General features: G+C 50.3%; 1 protein-coding gene across 4 annotated transcripts in view; it reads right to left on the reverse strand.

Moving 5' to 3' along the window:
• Positions 1-23,318, reverse strand: part of IQCE (IQ motif containing E) — a 45,434-nt gene that overhangs the window by 3,600 nt on the left and 18,516 nt on the right. For 3 of the 4 annotated variants that reach the window (XM_079121054.1, XM_079121056.1, XM_079121057.1), the window contains exons 8-19: positions 22,329-22,402; positions 20,877-20,949; positions 20,580-20,629; positions 18,827-18,990; positions 17,443-17,498; positions 16,246-16,442; positions 14,360-14,464; positions 12,597-12,687; positions 7,594-7,770; positions 5,514-5,537; positions 1,301-1,411; positions 706-830 (exon numbers count right to left, since the gene is read on the reverse strand). In XM_079121054.1, the coding sequence (XP_078977180.1) occupies positions 706-830; positions 1,301-1,411; positions 5,514-5,537; positions 7,594-7,770; positions 12,597-12,687; positions 14,360-14,464; positions 16,246-16,442; positions 17,443-17,498; positions 18,827-18,990; positions 20,580-20,629; positions 20,877-20,949; positions 22,329-22,402 (1,247 nt within the window). The remainder of the gene's footprint in view (positions 1-705; positions 831-1,300; positions 1,412-5,513; positions 5,538-7,593; positions 7,771-12,596; positions 12,688-14,359; positions 14,465-16,245; positions 16,443-17,442; positions 17,499-18,826; positions 18,991-20,579; positions 20,630-20,876; positions 20,950-22,328; positions 22,403-23,318) is intronic. The other variant, XM_079121055.1, reaches the window with a different exon arrangement.

Below are 23,318 nucleotides of genomic sequence, written 5' to 3' on the forward strand. Positions count from 1 at the left end.
TGGCCAACCTAAGCCAAGCACTTGGTGTGTCCTACACCGTGTGGTTGGGAACCGTGAGATTCAGACTTGGCCTGGCTCTCCTGCGGAGAGAAGCTGCACACTCAAAAGCCATGGGTGGCTGCCCTTTTCTGCCACGTGGACTGGGAGCATAGTGTCTAAGGAGGAGAGTGTGACGGTGGATTGGGGAAGTGCGGGCCTGGCTTCCAAGCAGCACATCCCTGGGGGCCCCGAATCATCCCTTCACTTCTGCAAACCCCACCCTTGCGAGCTGACCAAAAAGGGAACTCTAGCAGGGACCCGGGGACACGGCCAGCATATGCATGGCTGCGGGAGGACGCTGGCAACACCCGCGTCTTGTCGAACTCTGGGATCATGCCATGTTTTTCTTTAAAAAGGGATGGTATTAGCCCAGGCTGACAGCAGTTCACCAAATGACAGGTGCCTCACCAAGGTGGCCTCTGACCTTGTCCCCTCCCAGCATCGAGGCTCCACTCTAGAAGCCCTGCTCTGGAGGGCCAGATCCTGCAGTCCACACCATGTCCACATGAAGCAGGAATTTCCCAAAAGGTCCAACTCTTGCCATGGCTATAGGCAGCAGGCGCTGCACCAGCTTACCACCATGCCCCTGTGCCTGGCACCACTGGCTGCCCCTGCACCCGGCTTCCCCATGACATAGCCTGGCAGTGTGCCTCAGTCCCCACTCACCTGCTGTGCTTGGTCCGTGCCAGGTGTCCCCGGAAGACGGACTGGATGATGGTGATGGCCTCCTCCTGTCCTGAGCTGTCCTTGGCCTGGGTGCTGGGGCTTGGGACATGGGGTGTGGAAGAGCTCTGCAGCATAATGACAGCAGGGGGGAGAACCGTTTGGCCAGCCCTGCTGACGTGGCTCTGTGCGCAGCACACGAAGCATGGAGGGCTGGACGAGCTGCCTTTCCAGGTGCACCCCCACCACTGCTGTCCTGATCGGATTCCTGACTGTAGGGTATTCATTTTTAAACTCTGGAGATTCTTAGAATAAATACCTCATCTTTGCTGAGGAGGGGGCTGACGTGGGGGCATGCCCTTGGGCACCTGGCTTTGCTGTGAGACAGTCTCCAGCCTCAGACAATCTGGCTTTTAAGGCAGAGTCCTGCACCAGAGGTGCCACCGCTGGGCTCACAGGCCACGGGCTGGAGTGTGAGGCACACCCACCTGGCGCCATAAGACAGCAAGACAGAGCCCTGAGCTTTCTTTTGTTGATGACGCGTGAGAGAAGAGGCGATGGAAAGAATTGGACCTGTGTCCCGCCACCTGGATGTTACCTGGTCTGGAAAGCCCGGCAGACCTGGAGATTCTGAACCACAGGTTTTGCTTGATAATAGCTTTGCTCGTGCTAGATGTCCCTTGAAAACTGCCTGAAGCAATGTGGCCGCCTGGCAGGGGAAAAAGGAGGGAGAGGAAAACTTCATTTCCCTGGAAGATGGTGGGGAGCAGTTAAGGACGATTCTAGAAGCAAAAGCTTTACTGGCGAGGGAACACCTTCCTGTACTATTGTGCAACCAAAAGAGCAGCTCAGAGAGCCTCCTCTCTCACTCTCCCTCAACAGCCCGCACCCGGGGAGAAAAGGCTCAGGCGACTCCATGCTGCAGCGGGCGGAACCACTGGAACACACACCAGTCAGACGCTAGGCGGAGGCACATGTGGCTGCTCTCATCAGACCATACTTCACACAGATGTGTTTTCACATTGGATAGTTTTTCTGTTTCACCTACATTACAGACATCTTCTAAAAATCACAAAGGGCACAGCAAGATCTCTAGAACAATCATAAGGAACTGCTTATCCTTCGGCCTTAACCCTAGTGGGTTTCTTACAAGTGTGCACAATGCTCGCAAGGCCTGAAGTCCACACTCTGCGGTTCAAGGGACGCCCTGGGTTTCGAACGATCCTGCCTCTTGCCTGGATCGAACTCACAGTGTGCTAGAGGACTGGCTGCTCTCAGAACACAGGAGAATGACAAGCAAGTGTGTGGCGCCCTGATAGGACGAGTTTAGAGGTCCAGATGCTCCTATAGTGACTGTCAGGAAAAGACAAGACCTTTTGCTTTTTCTAGAAGGCAAGGTGAAGGAACTGTCATAAACACAGACTAAGGATCAAGTATGTCAAAGGAAGGTGAGATGCCATCAGCTATAAAGGATAAATGACTCACTGAAAGTACAGCGATCACCTAGACTACCCCAGGAGCCTTACAGGAAGTACTGTCAGTTAGTCAGGTGACTGCCCTGGCAGGAAATCAAGCCAACCAAAGACTGAAGGAAGGTGCATGAGGACCCTCTGTGCCTGAAGCTTGCATGTGGTGACACAGTCCTTGCGGCGATGCTATAAAATGGGCCTGATCATCATCTTACTTCACAGACACAGAATCAAAGGGCAGAGGTGTTGGGAGAGAAGAGGCAGAACTTGAGACAGCACGTGCTCAGCCTCCCGTGGAGTCCCTGGACCATTCACTGGCTCATTCATTGAAAAAGCTCATACTGAATCCTTCCACACTATTTTCAGGGGACATCTAGCATGAGCAAAGCTGTTACCGCGCAAAACCTGTGGTTCAGAACCTCAGCACTGTTCTAGGAACCAGGGGTAGAGTGGTGAAAAGAAAGGTGGGCCAGGGCTGGGCTGTGGCTCAGTGGCAGAGCGCCCACCTGGCACATGTGAGGCCCTGGGTTTGATCCTCAGCACCACATAAAAATGAAATAAAGGTATTGTGTCACCCACAACTGAAAAAAATATATATAAAAACCAAAAAATAAAGAGAGGTGGGTCCTACCTGCAGGAACTTACATTCTAAGGGAGAGATGAGCAAGTGTCACTGTTACATGCTGGGAGAAGTTAACCCAGGGCATGGGCAGGAGTGATGGGCCTGGGGACACTGGAAGGGGCTCTCCGAGGACCTACCATTCTAGCCCGGTCCTGAATAAAGTGAGGGGCAAGACATGTCAGTGCCCGGGAGCAGCCCTCATGCCAGTGACATGCTGGACTCAAGGTGCGCTGGAGGAACCAGGCTGGAGGGGTGGTGCATGGTCAGCAGCAGGTTGGTAGGAACAACTCTGAGTTTTTTCTAAGCATGCTACTAGCTGACATTAAAAGCATCTGCCTAGCTGCTGTGACGGGCTGCCGGGGGGGGGGGGGGGGGGCGGCGGGGAATGAGCAGACTATTGTGATGGGGAAAGATGGGGTCTGAACTATGGAGGGAGCTGCAGACCTGGAGAAGAGGCTGATTTTGTGATGGGGAAAGATGGGGTCTGAACTATGGAGGGAGCTGCAGACCTGGAGAAGAGGCTGATTTTGTTCAAAGGTGGCTCCAGCTTTGGCTGGATTGGTGGTAGGATAATCTTAATGCCTTTGTCCTAGGCAAGCGGGTATGTGGTGGGCATCACATCTGAAGATGAGCAATGCCAGGGGAAGAGCAGGTCTGGGGTGAAAAGTAAGATTTCCACAATAGCATGAGGTGGTGGGCTCTGGAGAGTGACAGGAGCAGGCCAGCTGGTGCTGGGGTGGTGCGGTCTGCTGGCCAGGAGGAGTGCTGGGACTCTGTGGGGGTGCTGACCACTGTTGGGGAGACCAGTGTGCCCTGGGCTGCCTGCATAGCAGTGAGGGGTGTGCCCCACCTGCTGCCCTTGGGTGCTACTGGAGGAGGGTCAAGGCAGAGACACTGCAGACCTGAGATGAGAAACACCACCAAGAAGAAACCCAAGCACCAAAGGGTTTCCAGGTGGTCAAGTCTCAGGTTGCCCTGCAAGACTTCCAGGGAGGTGAGGAGTTGGGGTGAACTGACAAGGGGGCCCTGGGCAGTGCTCAAGGCTACCCGCCTGGGGTCACATGTCATGTGCTTTCCTCCAGTCATAATTGGGGCAGGGGCAAGGACAAAGAAGGCAGGACAAAGACTCACCAGGGATGGGGTCTGCAGGAAAGTATGATGACCCTGAACCATGAAACAAGGCAGTTCAGGCACACAGCAGGGTGTGGCAGGCCAGGAAGGTGGGACGGCCAGCGTATCAAAGACCATGGGGTAAAGGTGGAGGAAGGGCCTCAGAACTACGGGAGTAATAGGAGACAGGAGGCAAGGCCAGACAGTGACATTTGAAATGGACATTGCAGCTGGTAAGGACAAGGGAATGGTCACGGGATGGCTGGCCAGGTGGCGAGGCTGGGACCATATGAATAAGCAGGATGAGGATGCAGAGGCCAGGAATTGAGTACTGAGGTGGCACCCGGTGTCCATGGCTGAGGACAAGCACAGTGGTGAGTAGGGGACCTTCCTGAATGTGGAGTGACAGGCCACTCTGGCAGCCCAGCACTGGTTAGCAGGAGGAGCTCATTGCCATAAGGACCTGGACATGAGCTATCCATGTTCCCTCACTGAAGCCTCGGGCTGCCAAAGCCTGCAGCATGCTGGATCCCCTTGCCCAGGGTGTCTTTACTGCAGATACAACTCCAGAAAGACTGGGAAGCATCCCATGTTATTAGCCACCCGCCACTGAGGCCTGCACTTTACAGGGTGTAGCCCTGAGTACAGCATTAGCTTTGGTAGAGGTGCATTTCCAGAATGTGGGTTGTGTGTAGTTTTTCTGCACCCCACCCAGGATACCTGCTGGGCTGTATGACAGATCAGGTGAGCTAACAGGGTTTCAAGGACAGCAACTTCCTGGGAAGAACAGTTCCAGCCACCAGGCAGAGCTTTGGCTGCTTGCTGGTGCACCTGGTAGCTAGGCAACAACAGGGCTCAAAGTCCTTGCCTGGATCACCTCATCTAACGCTTTGGCCCACAGAACAGCAGGAAGAAGCCAGTGGGAAGTCCTGCAGCCAGCTGCCCATTCTCAGTGCTAGAGACTGCAGCCTTCCCCGCAGCCCAGATGGAAAAACACTGCAGCCCCAGAAGGGTAAGAGAGAAGGGTGGAAGGCTAGAGAGGCTTCCAAGACTTGAACAAGGTCAAGGTTTATTTTCACTAGCACACTACTAAGAATTTAGGGTGGTGGCTCAGACCCTCGCTGCTCTTGCAGGTTCCTAACCCACCTGTCCTGTTGCTGACCTCCCTCCAGCTTCCTCTCCTGCTGTTAGCTACATGGACATCCAGCTCCTGTTCCTGCCAGTTCTCCTGCCCAGGATGCCCCTTCTCTCCCTTCCCCTGGACCCTCCTCACAGGGACCCTCCTGGCCTACAGGACAGTAGCCCTGATCCCTGTACTGTCCCAAGTCCTACGTGCTCATTTGCACGCATCTCAGCCTGTCACACTGCTTGACACAGACAGATGATGAGTGAAAGCATCTGAAAGAATAAATTAATGAATGAATTTTAAAAGTGTAAACTTATTCCAATATTTATCCAATGCTTCTATTTCTTAGACATCCTAAGTCTAATGTTGGTTTGGTTTGCTTTCCTGAAAACCAGAATTTAATGATGTGTTTTAAGTATCCCCTTGGTTAGCTTGCTCCAAAGCAAAACAGGTTTTTTAAATTGGTGAAATTAACTTTGCTTACCTCATTCAGGACAGCCTTTTTTTTCTGAAATAAACAAAATTTAAAAAAGAATTAACATGAGAAGGATTAATTCTTTGTAGTAGTTTTCATCCCTGATTTTGCCTCTGCTATAAGTCAATAAGAGTTGGAAAATACTTGCTTCTGACCCCAATGGCTGACATGGCGGGTCCAGCCCTGCAGAGGAAGGTGCCGGAGCCAGATCAAAGGGGCTCCCAGGGCCAATTTCAGGGCAATTTGAATGATGAAAAGGATAATGTCTGTAATTAATTTAAAAAGACTGAGACACAGAGCCAGGGAGAGAGAGGAGCCACTTGCTCTGTTGGAGTGACTATCAAAACAATGTCTTACTCGAAAACTAGCATTTTCTTAATACTCGAAGGGAAATAACTAGGCATTGCCCTGTCTGCATAGGAGGACCTGGAACAGGTGCAGTGCAGGGGTCCAGCTGCCATCCTGTAGGCCTGGAGGTCCCTGGAAATGGACCAGGGGAAGGGAGATAAGGGGCATCCGGGCAGGAAAGCTGGCAAGAGCCAGGAGCCAGAGGCACTGGGGCCTGCTCTCATCAAAAAGAAAATGTCTTTTAAAAGAAAGAGAAGGTGGGGGAGGAGACTGCTGGAAACCACACTGAGACCAAACCACCTAACCATGGCTCTGCCCAGTGAGGACCCCAATCCAACCATGCCTGGATCTCAGCTTGGAACTGACAGCTAGGAATGGCATCCTGGGACATTCGGGGAATCTGAACAAAAGTAGAGAGATAGAGAGGGAGAGAGAGAGAGACAGAGAGAGAGGTAAGAGAGAGATGGGGGGTAGTGGTAGAGAGAGCGAGATAGAGATAGGTAGATAGGTAGATACAGAAGGGTAGCCAAGAGATGATAGAAAATCACTGTTATATTCTTAGGAGCAATAATGGTACTGTGGTTAAGTAGAAAAACGTCCTTCTTAGAAGATATGTGCTGATATTTCATGTCTGAAGCTTTCTTTCAAGTATATCTGGTGATAATACGATATATATAGAAAAGAAATACAGCTAAGTGTTAACTATCCTTAAATCCAGGTGCTGGAAAGCTGAGTAGAGTATACTGTTGAATATGTAAGTTCTTTCCACTTTTCCGTAAGTTTTGAAAACTATCAATAATAAAAGTTGCGAAGGAAAAGATTTCGAAAGCCTTCAATGGCCTACTAGAGCCAAGGCCTTCTGAGGTGCAGGCAAGGAGAGAAGGCCATTTTTTTGTTCAATTAGGGGGAAAAAGGCGATAACTTATTTTTAACACGAGGTAGATCTTTTCGAGCACTAAGCACCTGAGGACACCACTGCCTTTTGAGAACTAGAGTCTCAGTGGTACATACCCCTGAAGAGCCAGCCAGGCGCTCAGGAGGGAGCCCCTCTCCTCTCTCACCCCACCTCACCTGAGAGGCAGAGGAGTCTTCTGGCCTGTTACCGACGGGCTGCCTGCAGAGCTGCCCATTGATGCAGAGCCTCCATATTCCCTATGAGATGGACCACTCCTCCAGACGCTTCCTCCAGGGAGTCTGGAAGAGGGCTGGCTGTGGGGATTTCGATTCTCCACACCTATTTGTGTCAATGAACTGAAGCACTCCTGAGCTCTCTGATGCAGTGCTCAGGGCTGGCAGGGGTGCATTTCCAGAATGTGGACTACGTGCAGTCAGTTTTTCTGCAACCAACGCAGGCCACCTGCTGGGCTGTATGACAGATCAGGTGAGTTACAGGGTTTTCAGGACCCACTGTTGCCTTGTTTCTGTGTGGCAAACCACAGAACCCTGTTTGCCCTCCAAGGAATAGCCAAGGTGACCTTCCTGGAGACTCCCCTCCCCTTTCGCCCTTCCTTTGCCTCTGTGGCAGGCAGCAGAGCTACTGTCCCCTCCACCAGGACCGGCCACGCTGCATGACCCCCAGCTGTTCACATTGGCCTCCCTGCACCTTCCTACCCATCGATGTCACCGGCCTGGTGCATGGCAGAGGCCAGTGCCCGTTGACTGAACACATGAACAACTGAATGCCTTCTGCAGTTGGACAAATGGCTGGAAGCATGAGCGCAAGGCCCTCAGGAAAGCTCACCTTGTGTTTATGGGCCTTCCAGCTGGCCTGCAGCGTCCTGGCGGCGGCCTCTCTCCTTCCGTCAGAGCAGGGGCAGGGGGAGAGGGGCTGGGAGCAGCCCTCCTGCCCAGAATCCAGTTCAGAGTCTTGCTGAGAGTGCCTGTTGCTGGGAGGGGGTGTGCAGAGCTCTCCGGAGGCCTGCAGGAAATGGAAGGTGGACGGGCTGGTGCAGGGAAGATCGTGTCAGGCACCCGGCAGGACATCACCTGGCAGACGGCAGGCCGCACTTATGGATGAGTCTTATTCATTCTGAGGAGCACCTGTTCCCGCGCTGCCCACCATCCCCCCGAGACGCCTGGTAAGACGCGTAGGCCCTGGCCTCCTCTGGAGGCAGTCTCCTGGGAAGAGTCTGTCCTGCCACTGCAGCATCTGCAGGGAGCTCACCCACAGCTGCCACGCACTTTCAAATAGCAATCTGTGACTTGAGAATCATCGCTTTTAGGGCTGGGGATGTGACTCGGTGGTGAAATGCTTGTCCAGCACAGGCAAGGCCCTGGGCTTAATATCCAGCACGGGGGGAAAAGTCACCTGTTTTTCTGCAGTCTTTTTTTGGGATCTTTTAAAAGTTTAATACTATATTAAGAAAAAGGTATTTCTGGGATTAAAGGCAAGATATTTCTAGCAAGGCTTTTGATACAAAGAAACAGGAATTGCTATTGTGACCATTAAAATACCACTGATTTCTACCATGTATGGGTCCAAATTTATTATCCACAAGGATGATTCTCAATAAAAATAAAAATACTGAACTATTTTCCCGACATCAAAAGCTCAGTGGAGAAGCCCATCAGTGCAGGAGGCCCTCACAAAAAGATGCGGAACTGCTGGCTGTGCGTATACAGCTGAGAGGCCAGGTGCCCCAACCAGAGCCAGCAGGTCACTAGAAGCCAGACTTTTACTTTCTGTGTTATATGATGCCATGACAGTTGGGCCTGCTGACTCTGGAGAGAGGTCACTTGCGAAGGACTTCCCTGTGAGAAACCCTTCATATGCAACTCACTAAGCCCAGCCCACACCCCATCCAGCTCCCTTGTGTGACCCTCACACATCAAGCTAGTGCCCTCTGCCCTCTGGCACCCACCAGAATCGTTCAACCCAGCTAATCCTCATCTGTCCTTGCCTCACCTGGCCCTGCCCACAGCAAAGGCCCTACCCACACTCTCCCAGTGTTACAGCTGCCTCCTGCCTGTCCCCTGCGTCCCTATGCGTCCCTATGTGGCATGCCTACTCCGTTTCTAGGAGTGTATGAGGGTGGACTTCTTGTGACAGTCTTCCATGTCTGTGGGTCTCACTGTGCCTGACCAGACAAATCCCAGTACTGGCTCTCTGGGTGTGTGCCAGGTTGCCTTGATCCACATGCTGCCACTTAGCTGTAGTGTTCTGAGTTGTCCCCTGTGAAGGGCCTCACAGCTTCCCTTGACCCTTACTCATTCTCAGACCCTCATTCCACTAAAGTGAGGTGTGAGTCAGTCACGTTTCATGCCCATGCGACTAAAAGGTAAATTCTACTGCCTAGAAGATGGAGGAACAATGACTCCAACGACTCTTGGCAGAAGCTGAATAAAAATGAGTTTGATATGTATATAAATTCGGTGAGGCACTGCTTCATTCTAACCTACAATTAACCATCCTCACAGGATGGTTGAGAGTGGACGGCCTTGCTTAGAACAATACTAGTCCTTCCAGTTAATGCCACTCCCCCTCTTCTTTAAAATGGAGTTTTTTCCCCTGACACTGGGGATTGAACCCAGGACATCACACATGCTAGATAAGAACTCTACCACCGAGCTATACCCTCAGCCCCTGTAAAATTTTATTTTGAGGGTGGCCTCAAACTTGGTATCCTCTGGTGTCAGCCTCTCGAGTAGCTGGGATTACAGGCATGCACTACCACACTTGGCCAAAATGGAAATGATTTTAGAAGCAGGAAAGAAGCAAAGCTAATTATACTTATTAAGAAAATTTTAGCTAGGTGCGGTATAGTGCATGCCTATAATCCCAGTGACTCAGGAGGCTAAGATAGGAGGATCATGAGTTCAAAGTCAGCCTCAGCAACTTAGTGAGGCCCTGTGTCAAAATAAATTTAAAAAGGGCTGGGATGTGGTCAGTGGTTAAGTGCCCTCCTGGGTTCAATCCTAGGTACAAAAAAAAAAAAAAAAAAAAAAAAGGAAAGGAAGAAAGAAAGAAAAATAGAAAAATTCAGACAAAAGAAAGGGAAAAGTGCTTATAACCCCACCACAGGTAAAAGCTAATTTTGGCTTTTTTTTTTTAAAGTAGAAAGGAATCTATATACCTATATATGTATGTATACTTTTTGGGGTGGGTGTTGTTTCCATCAAACAGGCCATAGGCATCTCTCATGTCATAACTGAAGACCCACTTTATTCTTTGTACTGACTGCTCAATCCTGCACCGATGGGGACAAGGACAGCTCATGAGTGAGCCGGACACCGTGCTCTTGAGTTTGCTGCGGCTCCTCACTACTGCAGAATGGACTGCAGCCAGCACCCGTCACCTCCTCTCTGCAGACTACAGTGATGCCTTCTGTGGCCCCAGTCTTGGCGAGGACAATGGGAAGCCTGGGATCCTCAATGTGCTCCTGTCATGTGCAGGAACACAAATCTCAAGGTCATATAAGAAGATGCCAGAGCAAAAACATTGAACGAAATTTTGACACCAAGCGAAATCTCCTAAAGCCTGAGTTGGGAGGAGTACAGTAATAGGTTAAGGATGTAATTCCTGGAGAAAAAGAACTTCTCAGCCATCTTACTGATGTGGCCCCTCTGTGCTGAACAGAGTTAAGGGAAACTTTAAATCCTACTTACTGGGAAGCAACAAACAGAGCTCGGAGAAAGGCGGTAGCCCTGGAACATGAAGCTGGACCCTTCTGTAGTGTCAACACATCAATCAGGAGGGACAAGCCATCTACACCAGGGTCACCTTTCCTGATTTACCTGAGTCTAGTTACTGTACAGAGAGGAAAATGGTGCCATGATGATCTTCTGTGTTCACTCAAGACACTGATAACACAAGAGCACACACCTGGTTTTCTTCATTTCGAGGATCTACAGAAACCCTGAGCGGGGTGGACAGAGAGGTGTCTTCACACACAAAGCTTTCTTTCCAATCCCGCTGTCTGTGGGAAAGGGGTTCCTCCCTAAGGGCTGTATGATTTTGAATGGAAAGTTAACAGTGGGGGGAAACCGTGGTATTTCTTTATTGTTGACCACCTCTCTGGGGTCAGGGCTACAGAAGTAGCTAAGTGACAAATCAGTCCTGTAGCCTCCCTGGTCCCTGAGGGCACTTCACTCACAGAAGAGGTTTCCCCAACATCCTGTGGGTGACATGGATCAGAAGAGGCACTCAAGCCCAGCTTCAAACACTTAATGCCAGAGGTGTGTCGGCCAGTAAGAACGAGGGTCCAGGAGGGCACTCGCCAGAGAGAGGCCTGTGTCCCTCGGGGTGGGCAGGGTGGCAGTCAGGTGAATGGATGAGCCATGAGGGTGCACAGAGAGGCACATTCTCTGGAAATGGGACAGTGACTCTGTGTTACTTAGAACATTATCCAGAGCACTGGGAAACTGCCACAAAAGCACGCCCTTGGGGACAGCACAAAGCCACACGCTCTGTCTGAGCAGCAGCCATGTTTTCACAAAGGACTGAGATGGCCTCTCACTATTCAAGTAACATGCACACTGTCAGCAGGGTGTGCCACGGTCACAGTTGCTGCACAGCCTGCCTGGGCCCGGCTGGCACACACACAGAAAACCACGGGCTTCCCCGCAGCTGGCAGTAATGTGGTGTGTCTGGATTGTAACTAAAATGTACTGAGCAGCTTCTCCAAACTCCCTTTCAGTTTGCCTTCTGCTCTGGAGCTGGCGTTGAATGAAAAGACCCTAAAATTAGAATCCAGCTAAGTAAACCAGCCTTGGAAGAGGAAAGTCAGTCCAGATCAAAACAAAACAAAAGCCCCTTTATGTTCCACAACCAGCAGGCGATAGTCCTGCCAGCCCATCCTCCCCAGAGGCCAAGGGAACCACCAGCTGTCAGCCTCTTGCAGCTGACACTGGTCCTTCTGCAGTGGCTCTGCTGCATTTCAGGCCCTGCTCAGGTCTGTGGCAGGCAGAAGGGTCACAGGAAGGGACTGCAGAAGAGGCTGCTTGGGGCTTGACTCAATCTCCAACCTGGGCTCGTTCTGGACCTTTCTAAACCACAACAGTTTTATCCACCACATATTCATGTGATGGGCCCTATGGGGCAAACGGTGGCCACAGGAAGGCCACAGGATTTTAACACCTAAATTGTTCCCTTTGTACTGAGTCAGACCACACCTACCATTTCAAGAATCTATTCACTGGGAAAAGATTCACAAGGAAGTGTTCTCTAGTTGCATGAGGCCAACAGGGACAGTTGCCTTGTTGATCCCTGGGGCAGGGAAGGGTAAGTGACCCTCACATGCCTGCTTCAGCCACAGCTGCCTGCTGCACATCCATCTAAATAAACAAGGAGAGGCAGTGGCCAGGTCTTTACCACCCTGTCACTTAGTACCACATGGGCCAGAGCTCAGGGACAGGCAAGGAAGAGGCCTGGCCTCCCCTAGAGAGTGCGGCATGATTTGGACTTGCCTCTTTGGGTATCCAGCCCTTTTAGGGCCTCTGCAGCCTCCTTGATACAGTAGGAGAGCCTGTGTTGCAGAGCTGAACTTGCCTCATGCTTGAGGTCTGGGAAGACCTCTCACCAGCCTAAATGTCCAAGACCCAACCCCAGTCTGAGAGGTCAACCCACTGACCAGGGTCAATCCATAGCCCCTAACTTCCATACACACCACCCACACCACAGACATTGTGCTAACAGGAACGGGACTGAGTCAACATTACACTCAGGAAAAGCTCTGGGTGTGAGGGTAAGCACGCGTGTCGCATGTCAGCAGAGTACCATGCGCCAAACAGGAGATGAAACCATACCTCATGAGTCACCTCCATGGGAGTGCTGGGCTTCTCTTTCCTAGTTTCTTCCAGCTCTTGACACTTGTTGGTGAGTGTTTGAATTTCTTCTCTAAAGTGGAAAGGGAAAAGATGACATCGCATCAGTCACTATGTGAGGAAGGGCCACTGCACAATGCAGCAGGAAGTTCTATGCAGAGATGGATGCTAGAGAGGCTGCAGAGAGCCGACAGCCACCTCCCTGATGGCACCAGAAGTCCCACTGCAGGACATGGCTTTCCAACGTGTCTCCCCAAGCTGGGAGCCTTGTAAGGCTGGGGCTGGGATCTCCAGGGTCAGCGCGAATCATCGTCAGAACTCAAAGTAGTCTGTGCACTCAGCATGTGCAGGCCTCCTGGGTTCGATCCCCAGCACCACAGGGAAAATAAAATAAATAGAAGTCACAGCAAGGATGATGAACAGGAAGGTATAGTGTGGAGTTTTGACTAAACCATGTGCATACGTCCTTACTACAGATGCTAAAGTAAGAACAACTTGCTTCTGTGCACCAGCCTTTTCCAATTTAACTCTGGCTTCTGCCAAACTGAGGTATATTTTTTTGTGAAAAGAAAATGTTTTATTTGCTTCAGTAATTTGTACCTTACTAGTTATCTTCAGTGTTGAACATTTCTGTTCAGATTTCTAATTTAATTTTCTTATATTTAAAAAATTGAGCTCTTTGCTTCTTGGTTGCCATTTCCTGAGCTGCTTTCCTCCATGACTGATGTTCTGCCTCACCTCGGGCAAACGGAGTTGCTCATCTGTGGACTGGACCCTCTGAAACCTGCCTGCCAAAGAAGGTTCTGATAATCAGCACTGGAGAATACTCCAGTCCTCACCATCATGAGGACATCAGATCAGTCCAGACGGAGACGCGCAGTACAGTCTGTATCTGGGAGGTTGGTTTCAGAATCCCAGGAGACCAAAATCCACAGATGCTCAAGTCCCTTAAATAAAATGGCAATATTTGCACATAATCTATGCACATCCTCCTGTATGCTTTCAATCATCTCTAGATCAGTTGCAATAATAAGTACATGTTCTGTAAAAAATTGAGATAAAATTTGCAATATAAAATTCATCACTTTTAAAGTGTACAATTAGGTGGTTTTTAGGATGTTCACAATGACAGAAAACCATCACACTAATTCTAGAACATTCCCAGCATCTGCAAAAGGACCCCATGCTCTCAGTGGTCACTCCCTATTCCCTTCTGCCCGGCTCATGCAATCCCCTCTGTTCTGTCTCTGGGAGCTGCTGGTCTGACATTTCATGCAGATGGATGGCACTGCTGTGGCCTGTGTCTGGCCTGTGTCAAGGTCCCTCCATGCTGCAGTGTGCAGTGCTTCCTTCCTGGCTACTCCTATGTGTGGTTTGCTCTTGGGCTGCCCATCCAGCAACAGCTGGTGCTGGTGTGCGTGGCTGCTTCCTGGCTCTGGTGACAGTGCTATTATGAAGCAGACTGGGAGGCAACTCCCTGCGTCAGCAGCCACATGTGGGTCAGAGTGTGAAGTGGCGGCCCGTTCAGAAGGGACAGAAGTGGCAGAGCCATGATGCTACAGAGGTAGCACTGATGGAGAGCCTCCTCCCAGAGTTTGGGTTTCTATTCCAAAAGCAAAAGAACCTAGAAATATCTCAGGGAGAAGTGTGGCCTTTGTAAAACCTTCCTGAGGCTGTGCTGAGCACCCATTGGGAAAGGCTGGCATGCCGAAGTATGTGGGTCCTCTTTGAAATGCATCACCTACCGCAAAGCCTGCTCATGCTCTTGCCTCTCCTGCTTGCCTTCCCTCGCACTCTCCAGCTCCTTCTCCAAGTCGGCCTTTGCCTGCAGCAGCTGCTTCACTTCAACACTGAACAACAGAACCAGAGACATTTCCACCCTCATTAAAACCATCAAGGCCATCAAGGCAGGGGGATGGCCTCCTTCCTCAGGACAGTGGACCAGGGTGGTAGGGTCAGGAAAGGCCCTTGGTTCTAATGACATGGTGCCAAGAGCAGCTCTGAGGGTCCTGATTGGGCACACAGATACCACCATGCACGAGGGACTGTCAGGGGCTGGGGAGACATGGGAGTAAAAGCAGATAAAGTCCTGGGAGAGACACCACAGGACAGTCATGGAACACAGTCACACATGCAGTATACCCTTGCTCACACCACAGGTACAGGTCTGAGCTGGGGAGGGACCTGCCTTGGCCTAGACCAGGTCCTGCCCACACTAAGCCTGAGGACAGAAATGCCCAGGTACCTCCACTGAGTTTCCTTGTGACCTGTGTGTGGCATGGCAGCCACAAACTAGACTCTAGAACAAGACTTCTGCCTGAACCTCAGATCCACTGCTTACTGTCTGTGTGACTTAACCTTTCAGGGTTTCCATGTTGACAGGTCCAGGCTGAGATGCTCAAAAACTGCAGCACAGTGCCAGTCACCTGCTAAGTGTACAGTAGAGTGTCTGTCACATGATCAGGGCTCAGTAAGTGGTAGCTATGATGTTACTCAATAGCATAATAGATAACACCAGAGATTATTAACCTTCCAAAATGACCAGTTTAATGTAAAGAACTTTTCATGAAATACTAATTTTTTTTTTTTTTTTTTTTTAATTAGGGATTGAACCCAGGGGTGCTCTACTACTGAGTTACATTCCTGGTTCTTTTTATTTTTTAATTTAACTCTTGCTAAGTTTCTTAGGGTCTCACTAAATTTCTGAGGCTGGCTTTGAACTTGCAATTCTCCTGCCTCAGCCTCCCCAGTCTCTGAGGTTATAGGCACACGCCACTGTGCTTGGCTATGAAATAGTAATTCTTACAATGAACCTATCCATCACATGAATGCACCAGGAGGCCACTGCTCAGGTGGAAGGAGTGGACTACGAGGGATTCCCTTCCACCATAACAGAAGGTGACTGAGCACTCAGTAATCCGGAGGCAACTGGGAGATTCTTCCCCGACTCTACTGTGCACCTGGATCCCTAGATGCATGCAATCAGAGGGCCTGGCAGCACCTGAGGCCTTGATCTCCAGTGAGCTCCCAGGGGATGCAGATGCTCCTGGCTCCACAGACCCCTGTAAGTTGCAAGGTCACTGCAGTCTCGCAAACCCAAGATAAACATCTCAGAAGACGGGTGGGTGAACTCACTCATGACAGCTGAGACCAGAGAAGCCACAAGTGAGCAACAGGAAGACGGACGCCTAGTGCACACTGGGTGCACACAGACCACGAAACTGTGGTGAGACTTCGTCTCCCAACTGCTTTCCTAGGGTTGCACTGACATTTTGTAGGACTTATGTCTCGTCTGATAGACAGATCATGTGCCATAAACATGTTACTGAATTTTAAAACCATTCTGCCTAAGATGTAATTGATTTTATGCAATCCATGGTCAATTCCTGTCCAGGGAACAATTTGGGAATTCCTCTGGAATTCAGCTTAAAGAGACTCCTGCAACACTCTCCCCAGCCTCCCTCTTTTAATGTAGCATTAAAATGTCTTCTTTTCACTACCCATAGGCTTTTATTTTCTAATCCAAATATAAGAAGTCTAGAGTCCTACACAGTAACAACTCTGAGCTCAGCATTTCTCCAAATTCATGACAGCATCTCAGCCGAGGAACAATGACCCCGTGGGAACCTACTCTTTTTCCAGCAGCTGTGCCTGCAGTGCACTCCGCTCTGCCTTCAAGCTCTTCACTGTCCCTCGGAGGCGCTCCTGCTCCTCTGGCCGGTCCCGAGGATGCTTGTGTGCTGCACTGTTGGAGGCAGAGTGGGCCAGGGGAGTCGGCCTGTGGGATTCTGAGCTGTGTGGTTTTGTGCTCTCCATTGAGCTTATTTTCTGGAGGCAAAACAGGCATTTGTTAGATGTTATTGCTTTTGCTTTCCAGTTAAGAAGCCCAGGAGACAGACGACAGGGACTAGTCTCCAGCTTGTGGGAGAAGCTTTGCTGTGTGACCCCAGTTAGCCAGTCTACTGGACCCGCACAATTCCTGGCAGTCTGAAATCGGAAGTGGGAGAAACTGACCAACGGGGGCCCTGGACTAAGAGCCACTAGTACGACAGGAAGAGGGCATGAGGCACATGGTAGGTCCCTGTGCTCGCTTCCCTAGACTTCCTGAATTTCCAACCCTTATGCTTCCAACCTTAACTGCTGCGGTTCTGCCAGGAAAATGACCCTGAGCATGGTGTGTACACTTCCGTGCTGCCTGACGCCCAGCTGGCAGGGCCCTCCAAGACTTCCACACCTGCTCACGCTGCCTGCATTTCCCAACAGCTTTACTGGTAAATTCCCACAACATATAGAAGCTTCTTACATTTCCTATTTTGTGAATATGTGAACTTGTTTGTAAACACTCCCCTCAGGGTTTGCTCTGCTTTGCCAAACAACAGAGAGAGCTCGAGCTCAGTGTTCTGGAAGGACCAGTTCCACAGGATCTGAGGTGCCCACGTGAGGTGTGAGGAAATGTTAACTGCCTACATTTTCTGGTCAGCAGAAAATGGATGAATAGTTTTCTGCAAATTCAAAAACTATACACATGGAAAGAAGTCTGATGAGCGGCTGGTAGTGGAAACCCTTGAAATGCACGTGCTAGGCTGGGCGGTGGGGGCCTCCAGGGTCAAGTGCTCAGCTCTGCAGCTATGCACAGAGTCTGATGACATCGCTTGGCCATCTAAATGTGAATGACACAACTCAGGCCTTGCCCTGAGTCCGCACTGTGCTGACTGCTGGACGGTCACCACTTCCTTGCTCAGTGTTAGCCTGTGTCCCCCAGAGTTGCCCCGCTGCTCCTCGGGCACAGACAGGTCCTGAGTAAGGGGGTGCCAGGACGCCCACTTACCTTTTCCAGCTCCGCAATGCGTCTCAGCAGCCGAGGCTTGCTCCAGTCCACGTACCCTACAGGAAGCAATGGGTTTGCGCCAAGACCTTTCCTGGTACCCTTTGGCCCAACCACCCACCAGCAAAGCCTGGGTGGTCCTTGCCACCCCAGGGGTTCCTTCAGCTCTGGATGATTTCTGTTCCCTTTGGCTGCTAAGAGTCAGTGACACCAACATCTCCAGTGTCTCAGTGAGATGTCCTTTCCTGATCTACCAGAGTCAGTTCTGACCTCACTGGTCCACTGAGATGGTCTAACGGACCCAGGTTATTCTTAGTCCTCCTCCCACTTGTTTCACGCCGCCTCTGGGCCTGGCTTTGCTACCTGGCCAGTTGTTGCCTACTCGGCTTTGCTGGCTCGCCTTCCCCTCCCAACCTGCTGAACATCACTAGGTTTAGGGACCAACCCTGCTCTTCCCCTTTGTTCACACCCACTTGGTTCCATCTGTTGGCTGACAGTCAGCATGTCCGGTTCTCCAACCTTGGTCTCTGCCCGGCTTACTTCGGCCCACACCTTAGACCTCACTTATCCCTTCTCCCCAGACCTGTTCCTATCCTCCCGTTTAGCTACTCAGACAGAAAACGCTGGACCCTGATGCCTTCCCTCTCACAGGCTACACTCAGTCTCCCCATGTCCTGTGCACTTCACCTTAAAGACGAATACGGAGCATGACTGCTTCTTGCCACTTCTGCTGCCACAATGGCTCAGGCTACCTGTACTCTCGCCAGGACAAGTGCAGAAGTCTCTGCTGCCAGTATCCCCCTTTTCTGCACAGGCCATCCTGCATAGGAGCCAGGGTCTGTGCTGAACCCCCACAGTGCTCACCGATCTTTGTGGCAGCAATTACCATGGTTTACTGGTGGGGCCACACTGGCCTCCACTGGATCTCTGCACTCACTGCTGGCCCACCTGACACCCCCAGATGTCTCCACAGTTGGCCCTCTCCTCTTTAAGGCCCTGCCCAGCCACTGGTGTCTCGGTGAGGCCTCCCCAAAGGCCCTGCTCTGGCTGCACATGCTGCTGCCTGCCCCTCATCTTTACTGCAGTGTTTCACTGTCTGACATGCACTGGACTTGAACTTCTTCTGTTCCACACAGTCACCTCCAGGAAGCACATCTGCATTTTTGTTCCCTGCTCTGTCTCCAGGGCCTAGATGGCTGCTCAGCTACATTTTGCAATCACTGCTAGGGTAACACTGCCTAACGGGAGGCACGTGGACTAGGGTCTTCCCAGTTGGAGGAAGCAAGGGCTACTGATGGCATGTGCTGCCCCCGGGTGCCTTCGCTCATAGAATGAGACATGACCTCTCTCCCTGTGTCTCCCTCAGGAATGGCTTTGGGGAAGGTACCCTTGATTTTGGAGACAGTGGGGGAGTTGCTCAGCACACGATCCAGGTCTTCCTTCAGGCTCTGGTTCTCTTCGGTCAGCTCCTGGACACTCCGGGACAAGTTCAGAAGAGTGCTGCTCATCTTCTTCTGCCTCTTCATGCCCACCTTCTTTTCCAATGGAGTCCTGGGAATGACCACATCAAGGGGCTTACATCTGGATTTCTCAACTGGATTAATAATACTTTAAGTAGGGGACATGCAAATCACAGCCCATTTCTATCTAGTTGGAAGCCCAGAGTTTTGCAGAGGAATATTTGCAACTGAAGAGGGAACACGAACTTCCAACCCCAAATAAGGAAAAATGTTAACCTTCATAATAGAATTTCATTCTTACTGCTAACAGACCTGTATAGCAAAATACAGTATTCAATTATTGGAATCATATCTTTGATGCCATTACTAAAAATCTTGTAGGAACTTATTCTTCCTTTTTACAAAGTCCCTGTATAGCTTTCAATTTGCCTTTATCCCATGAAAGACTAAAACATTGTTGGTCCTCATTGCTAGTTAAATTCCTTATTTGCAAGTTTCATACTTGTTAAGGTTTATCTGCAAACTCATAATCCTTGTGGGGCTTTTTTTTTTTCTTTTTTTTTTTTTGGTACCAGGGATTGAATCCAGGGGCACCTAACCAGCCCTTTTTCTTTTTCTTTTTAAATTTAGAGACAGGGTCTCGCTAAGTTGCTTAAGGCCTTGTTAAGTTGCTGAGGCCATCTTTGAACTCACAATCCTCCTGCCTCAGCCTCCTGAGTGCTGGAGTTATAGGCATGCCCCCGCACCTGGTCTTTGTGGGGCTTTCCAGGGAACCCATGTACACAGAGTGCTGAAGACTCTGACGCTGATACATGTGTTCCCAGCTGAGGTCCAACAGGCCCTGTGTGTTCTTGCTCCCATCCACGATGTACATGTCCCGTCTGCAGTCTATTTAGTGCAGAGATGATATTGCACACTTTTGTGCTTTGTACTGCTGCTTTCACTGTTCAAAATGAGTCACTCATTGTCCAGTGTCCCTTAGCACAATGATGAGTTTTATGGAGAAATTATGTGTTAGACAAGATTGGCTCAGCCATGAGTCACAGTGCCATGGGTCTTAATGTTGACAAATTGTGACCAGAGGTTTGCAGGAACCCCAGCCACATTTCTCTAGGCTCAGTGGCAGTATCTGCTAATCCAGTGTCTACAGAGACTATACAGAGTAACTAACCATTTACTGTGAATATCAAGATACTAAAAATCCTAGTAGAGTTGATCTGCTTTAAAAACAGCATTTTCCTGCTGGGTGTAGGGGCACATGCCTGTAACCCTCTGAGAAGGCTGAGACAGGATAATCACAAATTTGAGGCCAGGTTGGGTAACTTAGTGAAACTGTCTCAAAATAAAAAAATAAAATGGGTTGGGGGGTATAGTTCAGTGCTAGAGCACCTCTGGGTTCGATCCCTAACGCCTTAAAAAGAAATCCAAAGGAGAAAGAGCATTTTTAATTCTAAGCTGGAAGCTGCTGTGTAGTCCACATAACTTATGTGTGGAGTGCTGAATGGGTGCAGCTGTCAACACGAAGGAATTATGGGGCACATCTGCAAACTCCTGAGTGGACCATCAGCAGCGTGGGCCACAAGGGCACTGCTGCTAAGTTAGGGTAGGAATTGCTGTTTCCAGGCACGACTACCCTGCTGTCAGACAACACACGAAACATGACTCCACACGTGATCGTACTTCTTTCCTGCAACTTCAGAATTCGCCAAGAGAGTCTGGAGTCGATGGATCTGAAAGTGCCAAATTAGAATGTGTTAAAGACACACAGGAGCACCAAGACAGCTTTCCCCTGAAACTGTCACCAGATTCCTGATCCTGCTTCAGGGCAGGAAGCAAGAACCAAGCTGCTGTGACTCATTTTCATGTCAAGATAAGCAGGAGACCAACACCCTTCTCAGTTTATACTTGGTCAGCAGACTCCCCCTCACACCCACAGCCACCCTCCCCTCCCACGTGCCAAGGGGAGAGAGCACGCACCTCCTCGTAGTAAGTGTCCATGGCGATCCTCATCTCCTCCAAGTTGGTGGTCTTCATGTCAGTCTGAAGTTTGCTGGAAACCCAAGTTCAGAGTTAACATGAAAACACCAAACCTCCCAGAACACTTAGGAAGGCATGGCTTTAGAAGAAAACCTGGAGGGAGCCAGGCATGGTGGTGCATGGCTGTAATCCCAGCAGCTTAGGAGGCTGAGGCAGGAGGATTGCCAGTTCAAAGCCAGCCTCAGCAACTCAGCAAGGCCCTAAGCAATTCAGCGAGACCCTGTCTCTAAATAAAAAAATATAAAAAAAGGTCTGGGGATGTGACTCAGTGGTTAACCACCCATGGGTTCAATTCTTGGTATCAAAAAAAAAAAATAAATAAAAAATAAAAATAAAAAAATAAATAAAATAAAATAAAATAGAGAACCTGTGCTAGAGAAGAAGCCTAAGTGGGCCCTCGGTCAGTTCTGGCCTTGAACAAATGGGGTGTGCTGTGACTGACAGGAAGATTCCTCACACCAGAAAGTGTCCTTTGGGTTAGACTGCCACTTCCCAAGAGTCCAAAACTCCCAGACATTCTTCTCCAAAGGAGAAAGAGGTGCTGCCTCGAAAGCCTTGGACTAGGTAGGTGGCAAAAGTCCTCAGAGGTTGGAGGGCACAGACCATCTCTGGGGGCAGGTGGGGAGAACGACAAGTTTTATTAAGAAGAGAATAGTTTTTCCCCTCATTCTGTGAGCGAGTCATTCTGTTCTCACAGACCGCAGGCTTCAGGCAAAAGGCACTGCGGAGGCAAAAGCCAAGCCAGCACTCTGAAACACGGCACAATCAGCAGGTCGCCGGTTCACCTGAAGGTGCCAAACTTTAGCAAGAAATAAACAAAGGAAACGACTGTGCAGACATGAGACCTGAGATACAACACACGCCTTAGCTTCCTCAACGAACCCAAGCAGAGCCAGGACCATCCCTTCGCACCAACAAGCCTGGTAGAGAAGACAAGGAGAGAAGCATGGGGAGCCAACCGAGACCCACACAAAGGCAGTGCCTGGCACAGGGGCGTCGGGAGGGGTTTGTGTGCCCCCGGCGACATCAAGATCTAGGAGATTCATTCCAAGAAACCCTAGGGGGAAAAGCACTTCTGAAATATAACCAGGAAACGTTGAAGAGAAATACTGTTCCCTGAAGAAATTTGGAAAGAATGAAAATTAAAAAGAGAGAGAGAGAGAGAGAGAGAGAGAGAGAGAGAGAGAGAGAGAGAGAGAGAGAGAGAGAGAGCGCGCGCGCTAGTACCTCCCTTCATTTTGCATGGGAACTGGGACATGGGTGGAGGTGGTGGACTGGTGGCAATGAGAAGGCAGGACAAACCAACATGGAAGTAAAAGGCAGAGGAGTGGCCAGTTCCAGTGGCCCAGGCCCTGGGGACCCTCCCACTGAGGCCCAGGGCTGGCTGCGTACTTGATGGTGCTGTCCTTCTCCTTGCACTGCTGCTCCAGCTTGAAGATCCTCTGCTTGAGCCCATTGATGACCTGCTGACAGAAGGCCACCACCTCAGCCACCATCTCCCAGCCACTTGCCTCCCACTCTCCAGTTAGAGGCTCAGCTGTCCATCCCCAGGCCGGTTGGGTGTCCCTCCAGGTGACCACGCAGCACTCTGCACTTCTTCCCTATCAGGGCCTCACTTCCACCCCACCTGTCCTTCCTTCCTTGGCTGCTGTCTTCTAGGCTACACACGGCAACGACCATGGCCCTGCTGTCTTCTCACTCACTGCCTAGGGCTGAGCAAGTTGATGGGGAGGGTGCGATGCCCGCTAGGGCCCCCAAAGGCAGGCCCAACTGCGCACTTAGGAGGATGGGCAGGACATGCTATTCGTCGTTTTAAGTGAAGGAAGCCATCACATGCCCCTATGTTAAAGCCACGGGCTCACCAACGCAGTGACAACTCAGTCTTTGCAGTGTGGTGAGAGGGCCAAGGAGCAGGTTGCCTGGAAGGTCCCCAGGGGCTCTCATCTCCACCTGGACAGGAAGCCTGCGCTACTGGGTCATTTCCTCCTGCTCTGTTAAGGTCTTCTTGGGAGATTGCACCCTCTTATTCCCTAAAGAACATCTTTTTCTTTTGAATAGACAACTTTTAAGTCAGATTTTAACTTAGTAAATACATTTTCTTAAATGGCTTTCCTCAAATTTCCCACTGAAGTGGGCAGCTATAAATGTCATTGTGCAAATGGCTTTTGACACTGAGTCACTTTCTCAAGACAGTCCTAAGGAGCAGGGTTAGATAAATGGCAGGCACGATTTGACCGAGCACTGCTTTAACATGGCAAGCCACATTGAGGACACCTATTTTTTGTCAGCCCTGTCACGATTGGTTTTGATCATTTGTTGCTTTATGGTGTGGTTTTACTCAGAGCAATTTAAAATAATTTCTTCACTCAAGTACATACTGCT

The sequence above is a fragment of the Sciurus vulgaris genome (genome assembly GCF_902686455.1).
Source record: "Sciurus vulgaris genome assembly, chromosome: 18".
In the NCBI taxonomy this organism is placed as follows: Eukaryota; Metazoa; Chordata; class Mammalia; order Rodentia; family Sciuridae; genus Sciurus; species Sciurus vulgaris.